The following is a 12,019-nucleotide window of genomic DNA, read 5'->3' on the forward strand; positions in this document are numbered from 1 at the left end:
GGAAATCATGCCTCACCAATCTACTAGAATTCTTTGAGGGGGTCAACAAGCATGTGGACAAGAGTGATCCAGTGGATATAGCATACTTAGGTATTCAGAAAGCCTTTGACAAGGTCCCTCACCAAAGGCTCTTAAGCAAAATAAGCTGTCATGGGATAAGAGGTAAGGTCTTCTCATGGCTCAGTAACTGGTTAAAAGATAGGAATAAATGGTCAGTTTTCAGAATGGAGAGAGAGAGGTAAATACTGGTGTCCCACAGGGGTCAGCACTAGGACCAGTACTGTTTAACATAGAATCATAGAAATGGAAGGGACCTTGAGAGGTCATCTAGTCCAGTCCCCTGCACTCATGGCAGGACTATGTATAATCTAGATAATTCCTGACAGGTGTTTGTCTAACCTGCTCTTAAAAATCTCCAATGATGGAGATTTCATAACTTCCTTAGGCAATTTATTGCAGTGCTTAACTACCCTGACTGTTAGGAAATTTTTCCTAATGTCCAACCGAAACCTCCCTTGCTACAATTTAAGCCCATGCTTTGCATATTCATAAATGATCTGGAAAATGGGGTAAATAGTGAGGTGGAAAAATATGCAGATGATACAAAATTACTCAAGATAGTTAACTCCAAAGCAGACTGCAAAGAGTACAAAGGGATTTCACAAAACTGGGTGACTGGGCAACAAAATGGCAGATGAAATTCAATGTTGATAAATGCAAAGTAATGCAAATTGAAAACATAATCCCAACTATACATATACAATAATGGGGTCTAAATTAGCTGTTATCCCTCAAGAAAGAGATCTTGGAGTTATGTGGATAGTTCTCTGAAAACATTCACTCAATGTGCAGTGACAGTCAAAAAAGCAAACAGAATGTTGGGAATCATTAGGAAAGGGATAGATAATAAGACAGAAAATATCATATTGCCTCTATATAAATCCATGGTACACCCACATCTTGAACACTGCATGCAGATCTGGTCACCCCATCTGAAAAAAGATATATTGGAATTGGAAAAGGTACAGAAAAGGGCAACAAAACTGATTAGGAGTATGGAACAGCTTCCATATGAGGAGAGATTAAAAAGACAGACTTTTCAGCTTGGAAAAGAGATGACTAAGTGGGGATATGATAGAGTTCTATAAAATCATGACTGGCGTGGAGAAAGTAAATAATGAAGTGTTATTTACTCCTTCTCATAACACAAGAATGAGGGGTTACCAAATAAAATTAATAGCAGGTTTAAAACCAACAAAAGGAAGTATTTCTTCACATAACACACAGTCAACCTGTGGAACTCCTTGCCAGAGGATGTTGTGAAGGCCAAGACTATGACAGGGTTCAAAAAGGAACTAGATAAGTTCATGGAGGATAGGTTCATTGATGACTATTAGCCAGGATGGGCAGGGATGGTGTCCCTAGCCTCTGTTTGCCAGAAGCTGGGAATGGGCGACAGGGGATGGATCACTTGGTGATTACCTGTTCTGTTCATTCCCTCTGAAGCACTGGGCATTGGCCACTGTTGGAAGACAGGATACTTGGCTAGATGGACCTCTGATCTGACACAGTATGGCCGTTCTTATGTTCTGATGTTCCTGCTTTAGATAAAACAGTCAGAGAGATGGGAGATAAGAGATATGATAGTAAGGATGGAGGAAATCCAGTTTTTGTTGGGGTGGCTGGTCAGTCACAGACAGATGTTTTAGGCTGGAAGAAGAGCCATGAGAGCCATGTTTCTCTGGTTAGTTTGGTCAGGTCCTTCTCCTTCACTAGTCCTTCTCAGGCTGAGCAGAGCTGGATGGGCTGTCTCATCTCACCATGCTGGTGCTGTGCAGCACAAAAGCCAAGAGAGAGAGAGATTGGACAGGAGGAAGTTAGTGCGGGAATGGAAAAGAGCACACCAGAGAGGGGAAGACAGAGCAGGATCCCTTATGTATCTGGCTGGCGTTCGTGCTGGTGCAGTAATGATGTCCAAGCATCCCCACTGGAGTAGCAAGGTCTGATGTCACTATAACAATCCTACCTGCAGTGTTGGTAAAAAGGTTTTTTTGTCTTTCCCAAAGTCTCTTCCATCAGGGTCCCCAAAAAGGGCAATGTGTGGAATGGTCCATCCTCTCATTATTTTGCTCATCAATTAGGCCTAATTTCTGAAGCACCAATTTTGGTCCATTAATTTCTGGTCCCCTACTCCTCTGTTTACCAGTCATTGTCTTAACACAATCCTTGAGTGGTATTAATAAACCCTTTAAATGAGGTCAGTCTTCTTACATCTTTTCCTTACACAATTTTATAACACAGTTCACTGCGACCATTCATAAACCTTTACCCACCTTTCATGGGTTAGGCTAATAATTAAAGTAGGCCTCCTAGGCTCCATTTATTACAACAGACTACCTCAAAGGGAGAGTGACCCTGTTTCCATTGAAGTCAATGGCATAATTCCATTGGTTTTAATGGTGTAGAAGGAAGGAAGTTCAGTCTCTGTACCCATTTATTCCTTGACCTCTCTCCTAGACTAGCCATAAGGGCACCAAATGTGAAGACCGCGTTTATGATACAGAGTCCTGTCTGCTGGGAACTGGACTAAGATCACCAACCCACTGCACATAGGCTACTCAGAAGCCATGGTGGTCATTGGAGACCTAGATAGGATCTGTGCTAGTGACCTTGGGGTGAAAAACAGCTTTGTTTGTCATTACTAGTGGCATCCAGTCCCTTGGCTAGGGTAGGATTTCTAATCTAAACAAGCATTAATCTTTCCTAAGGTGAAAAAGATCAGAAAAGCAAAATTTGCTATATGTTGTCATTTTGTTTTTAAGGAAGAAAAAGCAGCTTTTTGCCTAATATCTATTTAAAACATACATCCATATTTTCAGTGATGATTTATTCTTTGTCCAGCTTTCATTTGAGAAGAGATAATAAAGTCTACACAAAGAGTAAACCCCCTACAGCTGTGTCCACAGCAACATTAACAATGCCACACAATGGCGTCTTTTAATTGCATAGAAGCAAGTGACACCACCGCATAATGGTGCAGCAATGTATTGGGGCCTTTGACAATCAATCTTTTAAATGTGTTATCCATTTGATTGCAGATGTAAATCAGCATCTCGGTGTTAAATAGCTGCGGTAATTTACAGCTTTATGGTCAAACATTTATATAAAGCATCCTACTAAAAGCACAAAACTACAACTGATACATCATGGAGGTGGCTAAATGAAAATTACCAAAGGTCAGAGTGTAAAAGTTAAGGTTCCAATCTGTACTGCATATTCTGTTTATATTCCAATATATATTTTATGACTCAAAAATATTGTATTAAGCTAAACCTTTAACCAGAAAACAGGAACAGAACTATGACATAGGTCTGTTACACTGGTGTAACTCTATTGATTTCAATGGAAGTTAATACAAGGCCTTAATACATTTGCACCAGTGTAACTGAGAGCAGAATCAGGCGCTATGTCTTTACAATGTACCCGCATGAACCCTGCTCCTGGAACTTTAACTTTTGCACTTTCCAATTTTTTTTCAATTTATTTTTAACTGTGCAACCTTAATGTTGCATGAACAGTTTTTGCCTTTAATTTCCACATTTAGCGAAAGAATGGGAAAAACCTGCAGCTCTCTAATATTACATTTAGAGTTGGTCAGAAGATAAGTATATTTTGAGATTCTTAAATAAAAAATACCAATTTTTTGAGAAAACAAAACCAATTTTTTTCAGCTTCCATTTTTGAAAACAATCTTTTTTTCATTTTTCCCCTCCAAAAAGATACAAAATGTTGACACTGCTCCTCAGATTTCTATGAAAATTGAAAAAGGTAATTTTTGCTCAAAAAGTTTTGAATAATATTTTTTTACTTTCTCTCCTATTAGTCTGAAAATGATTCCATTTAGACTTTGAAATTAACACAACATTGAGATGAATGGGATCATGGAAGATTGGCTCTTAGCTTTTTTATTGTTATAATTTGGCTGTAAAATTTTTTTTACCAGTTTATATTGTGATGGCCATTACAACAGGATTTTTTTTTTTAATGGAAGTTTAGAACATACAGAATAGAGAAAATTGACAGGAAACGTTCGTTTCTAGCCAACTGCAATTTTTCTCCTGTTATTGCAGTTTTTTAAAGATGGTCTTGTGTTTCATTGGGACATTTAGGACAAAGTTTTCAAAACGTGGCTTCTTCTTGGTCACATGCACAACTGTGTGGGAGGATCCACTGCATACCCTGGCACATAAGTGATAAAATAGGCACACACAAACTTTTGTGTGAGCAAAGTGAGTCTAAATGAATCACTGTACAACATATGCATTCTTAGGGAATAGTCTGCAAAAATTGCATGTGCAAATTGAGGCCAGATTGTCTGGAGCCAAATATTCAGAGAGTGTCAATCTCATTCCCACTAAGTGTCCCTGCAGCAGCAGACTCTGTTCCTGCCAGAGTGGAGTTAGTTTCTTCGCAAGAGCACGTGCAGTGACATGGCAAAGGGGCAGAGTGTCATCTGGCTTTCCTAAAAATCACAAAAGCTCATAAGGGATTTTTCAGTTGTTCATAATTTTTTTCATTTTATTTTTAAACCTTTTTACCAAAATCAAGTGACTGGACTAGCCCTGAGCAAGGCCTATGTCCTTGCTTAATTTCATCTTTCAGAAGCTTTTGCTAAAGCTCTATTTTTAAAATAGCATGGCTAATATTACCTAATCATATGTCCCTTATGGGACAGCTGCATTTGTTCTCTGCCCCATGATTCAAAAATTGTAGAATGGACTTTGCTCAAACTTAATTAAAAAAAAGCATTTCTGCCAGCAACTTCACTTTGAAAGCGTCCAGCCTCAGTCAGGGTGATTTGGGAAAATAAAGAGCGGGGGATGGGGAGATGTGGTAATGGAAACTATTGAGTGCCCCCTGATTCAGGTTTGATAGTTTTAGTTTAATAGAATCTTCTCCTTAAAAATGTACAATCCTGAGTCAGGAAAGCCTCTAGGCATTTTCTTAAGTACATCCCTATTCAGGACAGCATTACTTTGCTTAACTGTGAGCACATGCTTAAGTGCAGCCCCAAACAGGTCCTGACTTAGGGCCTACTATTGGACAGTGTTACCTCAGGCACAATTCATTTGTAAGTCCAACGTTAGCATTTTTAACTAGTATTGCTTTGTACTGAATGGGGCTTAGATGCTTAGAGAGAGGCACCATACAAATAGGTTAACTAAATACATCATAAAAATAGAAGATGGCTTAGCAAATGTCAGGTTCCATAAAAGCTCTGTTTCACAGACAGGATAGTCACCTGCAGACCAGAACCAACATTAGTTATAATCACATTTTACAAAGTTAAAAAGAGTGTTCAGATTGCAAAATCAAGCATGCAAGCAGGTGCATAGTGCCTATGAAGTATACAATATCTGTTTGCACCTAACCATATTTTATGGGTTGTATTAAGGGATGCTTCAAATGCATCTGTCCTGTACAAGCATCTGGGTATGCAGCAGAAAGGGTAGAGGACATATACTGCTCCCTCTGCACGCTGTCAGCGCACGTCATGGCAGAAAGGGACCCATCTCCTCTTGAACCACTGCCAGAGCCTGTCAGTGCTTGAGGAGTTAAGGAGTTTGATTTGATTTTCTTTTATTCATTCAATAGTGTTTGTAAGTTTATGTTTTTGCCATTTGTTTTCTGCCTTTGTTTGCTTTGTTTTGTAGCTGACCTAAGTTTCCTTCCCTCTAGGAGCCAGGAATGGGCTGAGTCCATTAAGAAGACGTACCTTTTGGTTCTTCAGTATCCTGCAGCAAGTTGTTCCTGCCTCCTGCCCCACCTAACGTAGCAAGGCCCCAGGGGTTTTATTGCTCGTTGGGCAGGAGAAACGAGGGGGATGGGGATGATATACATAACTGCTGGAGCACAATGGGGATGTACATAGATTTAGTTGGGGGAGTGGTTACTTAGCCTTGCTATGTGTCTTATAATTAACATCTGCCCCTTCCTTTGTTTTTCAGATCTGCAGAATGTGAGAAATGTTGCTGACTCAGCACCAGGCCAGATGCTAACAGCCCCCATTAAAGTAAATATGCTGTGGTGACTAAGCACAGGTCTACGCTACCGCTTACGTCAATTTAACTTCTCACTCAGGGGTGTGAAAAAGCCCCCTCCCCCAAGTGATGCAAGTTTTGCGCTGTCTACACCAGCACTATGTCAGTGGGAGACGCCCTCCCATCAACATAGCTTATGCTTCTCGCCCAGGAGGAGTAATTATGCTGACAGGAGAGTACTCTCTCATCATAGCATGTTGTCATAAATATAAAGGGAAGAGTAAACACCTTTAAAATCCCTCCTGGCCAGAGGAAAAACCCTTTCACGGGTAAAGGATTAAGAAGCTAAGATAACCTCGCTGGCACCTGACCAAAATGACCAATGAGGAGACAAGATACTTTCAAAGCTGGAGGGGGGGGGGGGAACAAAGGGTCTGTGTGTGTGATGCTTTTGCCGGGGACAGAACAGGAATGGAGTCTTAGAACTTAGTAAGTAATCTAGCTAGATATGCGTTAGATTCTGTTTTTAAATGGCTGAGAAAGTAAGCTGTGCTGAATGGAATGGATATTCCAGTTTCTGTGTCTTTTTGTAACTTAAGGTTTTGCCTAGAGGGATTCTCTATGTTTTGAATCTAATTACCATCTAAGGTATTTACCATCCTGATTTTACAGAGGTGATTCTTTCTACTTTTTCTGCTATTAAAATTCTTCTTTTAAGAAACTGAATGCTTTTTCATTGTTCTTAAGATCCAAGGGTTTGGGTCTGTGGTCACCTATGCAAATTGGTGAGGATTTTTATCAAACCTTCCCCAGGAAAAGGGGGTTAAGATTTGGGAGGATTTTTGGGGGGGGGGGGGAGAAGAGACGTTTCCAAGCGAACTCTTTCCCAGTAACCAGTGTTAGACGTTTGGTGGTGGCAGCGAAAGTCCAAGGGCAAAAGGTAAAATAGTTTGTACCTTGGGGAAGTTTTAACCTAAGCTAGTAAAAGTAAGCTTAGGAGGTTTTCATGCAGGTCCCCACATCTGTACCCTAGCGTTCAGAGTGGGGAAGGAACCTTGACACATGTCTTCACCAGACACACTATAGCTGTGCCAATGAAGCACTGTAGTGTAGATTTGCCCTAAGTGCATTTGCTAACTGACCTTAGATTTTGCCCTGTGTTTTCCACATGAGCTACCAACAGAAGACAAAAAAGTTGCCAAAGATTAATCTGTGTTAAGTGTTTTTAAATAAAATATTTTTCAATCTATTTTTGACTCCTTTGCTGCTTTGGGTGTTGGACTTGTTTTTAAACTAGATCCTCAACATACTCTGTGATTTAAATGTAAACTATCCATAAGAAAGTCATTGAATCCATGTAAACATCAATCAAGCTCTACTGCTAACAATATGACATTCAAAATATGCTGATTTTGTAACCATTTATAATAGGACTTAAACTCTATATATTGAATATTCAATGAGGTTTTTTTAAATATTCAGACAGTGCAGTAGATAGGATGCTCTTTATTTTTGTAAATTGGACATTCGTTTCAATTATCCATAATGCAATGGTTTGTCAACATACTGTCAGCTCATTGAGTAAGCATCTAATCAGGAATAACCATACTGCCCAGTGAAGCTAATGAACGCTTATTTCCTCTGAATGGTTTGGATTCACAATTACATTTCAAGATTCAAGTTAACACGACAGTTAAAACACAGTTCTCAAACATTTTCACAAGCTTATATTTGTAGGAAACACATCATTACTTGTTTGTATTGCAATAGCTCCCAAAGGCACTAGCCAAACTATATAAGATACATTATGAAAGGCTTTAGTGTTTGAGGCGTTAACATTTTTATAAATCAGAGAACAAGTGGCTCAGATTCTCTACACATGCCCAACCAATGGGTGTTCACGAGTTGTAACCACACATGCACAAGTCCCATATTCAGGAGTACAAACTGGACCTGCACAAAGATATGTGCACATGTTTGAAAATGTGGACTTCAGGTATGGAATAGTGTATTTTATTACATTAAAAACCTCTAATTCAGTGGCAGATAAAACTGCCAGTAAATTATACTTGTACCCCAGATCCCATTCTGGATTTAACCACCACTAGCACTGTCAAACTGTTACTATTTGAATGGGATGGATTCATCTCTCTTGATTCTTCTCACACAGTTTTCAGCACTGGCTAATGATTAGTAGTAGAAGGATGGTCTTACAGATAATGCGTAAGACTAGGTGTCAGGAGACTTGGGTTATGTTTCTGACTCTGCCACAAGCTTCCTGTGTGACCTTAGACAAGTCACTTAATTGCTCTGTTCCTCAGTCTCCTCATCTATACAATAGGGGTAATATTATTAGCTTACCTCCCGGGCTGTTGTGAGGCTTCATTCACGAATGTTAGTAAATTGCTTTGAGTTCCTTTAATGCAAGGGGTTATATGTAAGTGTAAAGTACTATTAGTAGTGAAGCTATTCTACTATTTACTTGCATACCAATATAAATGCAAAATAAGAACCATGCTAGAGTGAAAGACCCCCTTTCCTTTTTACCCATCAAAGCACTCATGAGAAACAACATACCTAATAAACTCATCCGCTGTTCAACTGGAAGAAGCTACATCCCCTCCAAACCCAAAATGTCTGGCTAGAAAATAGATTCCCACAACAATTGTCTCCTCAGTGCACCATACCATTGCTATTGCACAAAGATGAAACTTCACAGAGGGAGAACAGAAATTATATATAAAAGATGCAACACAACGTTAAGGGCGGGGTGAGTCTTTGTTGAGATAACTTAGTGTAATATAGAAAATAAAATCCACATATTGTGAAACCAGCTTTCACAATTGAAGCTCTTGTTGGCATTTGCACTAGAATGAAGGAGGTAATGGATATGGAATGACAGGGAAAATGAATTAGCTTCTCAGAACAGGCTGAGGGATATTGGCAGATCTGTCTGTATAACCACTGCCCATGCTGTACCTATTCAGCGAAAAGACAGAGGACCTTCAGCCTCCCATCGCTACCCATCCGAGCACTAAAGGGACCTAAAAACCCCACAGCCAATATACTTCCATCATAAGGTCCTAACATGTGGTTGGAAGGCATCAGACTTATTTAGCCAAGATTAATAGTCATAAATGTACAAGACATCCTTTCTCTACTTCAGTGGAAGAGTTGCATGTGAAGTGGCTGCAGAACAGAATCATAATGAGGCAAAGAGTAAAAGTAACTGAGTAAAGGAACTAACTAGCATGTTATGCTTTTCCTACATTGAACTTGTGCTGTGGCCACTGCATGAAATTGGTGCCAGAACAGAATTTAAAAGACATCAGAATTTGTTTTTAAATGAATACAGTATGAGTATTGTGTATACTGCTGCCGGTGTTGCAGTACAATGCCAATGAAATCTGTGCCTAATAGAATAATTTTCAATTAAAAAACTTCCTGTTCTCTCTTTTGTTCTGTGATACAGACGTGCCAACTTTCAGAGTTTGCTGCAGCAAACTCTGAACATGACAGGACATTAAAGCCCTGTCTAGTACAGAGAAACATTTTAGACTGGTTGATATTTTTTGTTTAAAATTTTTTTGAAAACTAACCTTTTTTGGAAAAACTTTCTGCCAAATGTCACCAGTACCAAAATTTTCTATTTTGTGAGAAAAAATTTTTGGCAACATTTTTAATTGCTATTTTTATCAAAATTGTTTTCAAAATTATTGATATTTTTCTGCTTTCTGTAAGAAAACATGGCTTTCAATAAATAAAAATTTGATAAAAAGTTTGATAAAATAGATTAAAATAGCAATACTAAAGTCAGAGTTTTTGTGAAAACCAGTAAATGGGTTAATTTAAAATGCCACAAAACAGTAACAACTTTAAAAATCTCTTCAAAATAATGTTCCTGTTTTCCAATATTCTCTGTATAAGACAGCTGTGTGAAGCAGCAAATGCTATGCTACGTAGGCAGCAAAACTCACTACCCCAAAGGGGCTCAAGAGAGGATGAAAAATCCAGGAAAGACTTTAATACTTACATTTGAATTTTATCCTCCTTCTGCCTGTTCGCTTTCTCAGTTGACAGGTAACCAGTTAGCTACCCTGTCGGAACAAGCGAACTTATTCTCATGCATAACTTCTGAATGAAAAGACAAAAATGCCTGGCAAATCACTTTAAAAATAAATAGTGAAACAAAAAACTTTTGGGAAGCCTTTTCCAGACTTGTTAAAAAAAGTTATATTTTTTTTACCCATGATCTTTACATCAGGCCCCAAATTAAATGAGAAGGTAAAAAAAATCATAAGGTGAACCTTCTGAATTGAGCAGGTTCAAATTTTGTGTTTGAGAATATTGCCTGAGGAAGAGTGGCCTGTTTTTCCTACACAGTTTATAGTTTTAGGGTTTTTTAGACAAAAATAGTCATAGAAAATTAAAATACAAGATAAACTCATCCCCTGAACATTTTCAAAAAAATTTCCATGACAAATTATCTCCATTTTTTGTCCAGCTCTCAAGAGAAAGTCCTCTGCAAAGCTTAAGATCTGAGCCAACAACCTTTACAAGAGTAGTCCCTTTGATTACACAATCAGCCCCATAATCACAAAACAGTGTTGAACTGAACATGAATTATCTGACCTTTTAGTAGTGGATAGTAAAATACAAGCATAAGAGGTACATGTTCCTTCCTTATCTGAACTGGTTTAGACCAGGTCTGTGGGAAATTACCTTCATGTTAGTTTTTAATCATTAAAGAACATGTAAAATATTTAAACTAATAAAGTTTCATGGATGCCTCAAACAGGGCAGATAGCTCTTCTTCCGTCTGGGGACGAGGTGATAGTTTAGTCACTCTTTCCTGAAAGATTAAAGTAAAATTGGATTACATAAGGCTTTTTGCAAAATAAACAGTGTTGAATATACAGTAGAATGTCACTCGTTACTCAGCATTAATGACTGAAATCCACACTATAGATTGCACAGAATTTTGCAAACCAGTAAAGCAAGTATTTAATCAAAGAAACAAGGCTAATGCATCACCAACTGTACTTTAATCAGTTATTTTAACAAGTGTATTTCAGTTTACATTATTTATAAACACACACTCAGAGGCCAGTGGGAAAAAACAAAGTTTCTGTCATTACGATAGCTGGTTAAAATCAATATTTCTACTCTCACACTCAACAGCTTCATGAGATTTCCTCCCAGGTTATGCAGAGAACAGCTACAGTACAGAGAAAAAGATAACCCGCCTCACACAGTGTTTAAAAAAAGGCTTCACATTACTTAGGACAAAAACTCAGGTTCTACAAAGGTTTAAAACTAGTTTAACACTAAAAAAAAAAATAGTTATTTAAGGTGCTCAATGGTGTCATCAGACCAATTTTCCTACCAGTCAGTGGAGCGCACAGATGGGCTAAGAACACCTGTCCAAGCAAATGACTGGAGACATGACAACTGTAAAGGGCCACAATGTTCACAATGGCTTTGGATAGAGTGCAATGAATAGAAGCTTTTACTATACCTTTAAATAGATGCAGCTTGCATTCCCTTAACACAGCGTTGGTGATATGGCCAGTACACAGAGAATGGAACAGTGGGTCTGCCTCTTAGTAAATTGGTTGGTAAATTTTGGTGCCAGGTATAGTCATCCACACCCCTTGTGCTCATCAATGGTTGCAGCCAAATTATGGCTGCCTCTTGTATGTTTACATGGAGGAGAGGTGGGGTTAGGGAATAGGTCCTTTCTGACCTCTCCTTTCAAATCCACCCTACCCACCACCTAAACCAGAACACCCACACAGGACCAGCCATTATTTGGCCCATGGAACAAACTTCTCCAGATTTCCTTGTTGTGTTGTAAGCAGGATCATTTTCAACAGATTATTTCAAGTGTAAACATTTATGCTTTGGAGGTTTCAAACCTCCAAACTGGCTGACTAAAATCTGTTCATTTTATTTCTCTACAGCATGCATTTTATGAT

General features: G+C 38.6%; 1 protein-coding gene across 1 annotated transcript in view; it reads right to left on the minus strand.

The window, feature by feature from the left end:
- Positions 1–7,532: 7,532 nt before the first annotated feature.
- The window catches only part of ADHFE1 (alcohol dehydrogenase iron containing 1), a 32,260-nt gene continuing 27,773 nt past the window's right edge, over positions 7,533–12,019 (minus strand). The window contains exon 14 of the mRNA XM_073330997.2: positions 7,533–10,893. Within this exon, the coding sequence (XP_073187098.1) occupies positions 10,810–10,893 (84 nt within the window). The 3' untranslated portion in view covers positions 7,533–10,809. The remainder of the gene's footprint in view (positions 10,894–12,019) is intronic.

Source organism: Lepidochelys kempii, chromosome 2, assembly GCF_965140285.1.
Source record: "Lepidochelys kempii isolate rLepKem1 chromosome 2, rLepKem1.hap1, whole genome shotgun sequence".
In the NCBI taxonomy this organism is placed as follows: domain Eukaryota; kingdom Metazoa; phylum Chordata; order Testudines; family Cheloniidae; genus Lepidochelys; species Lepidochelys kempii.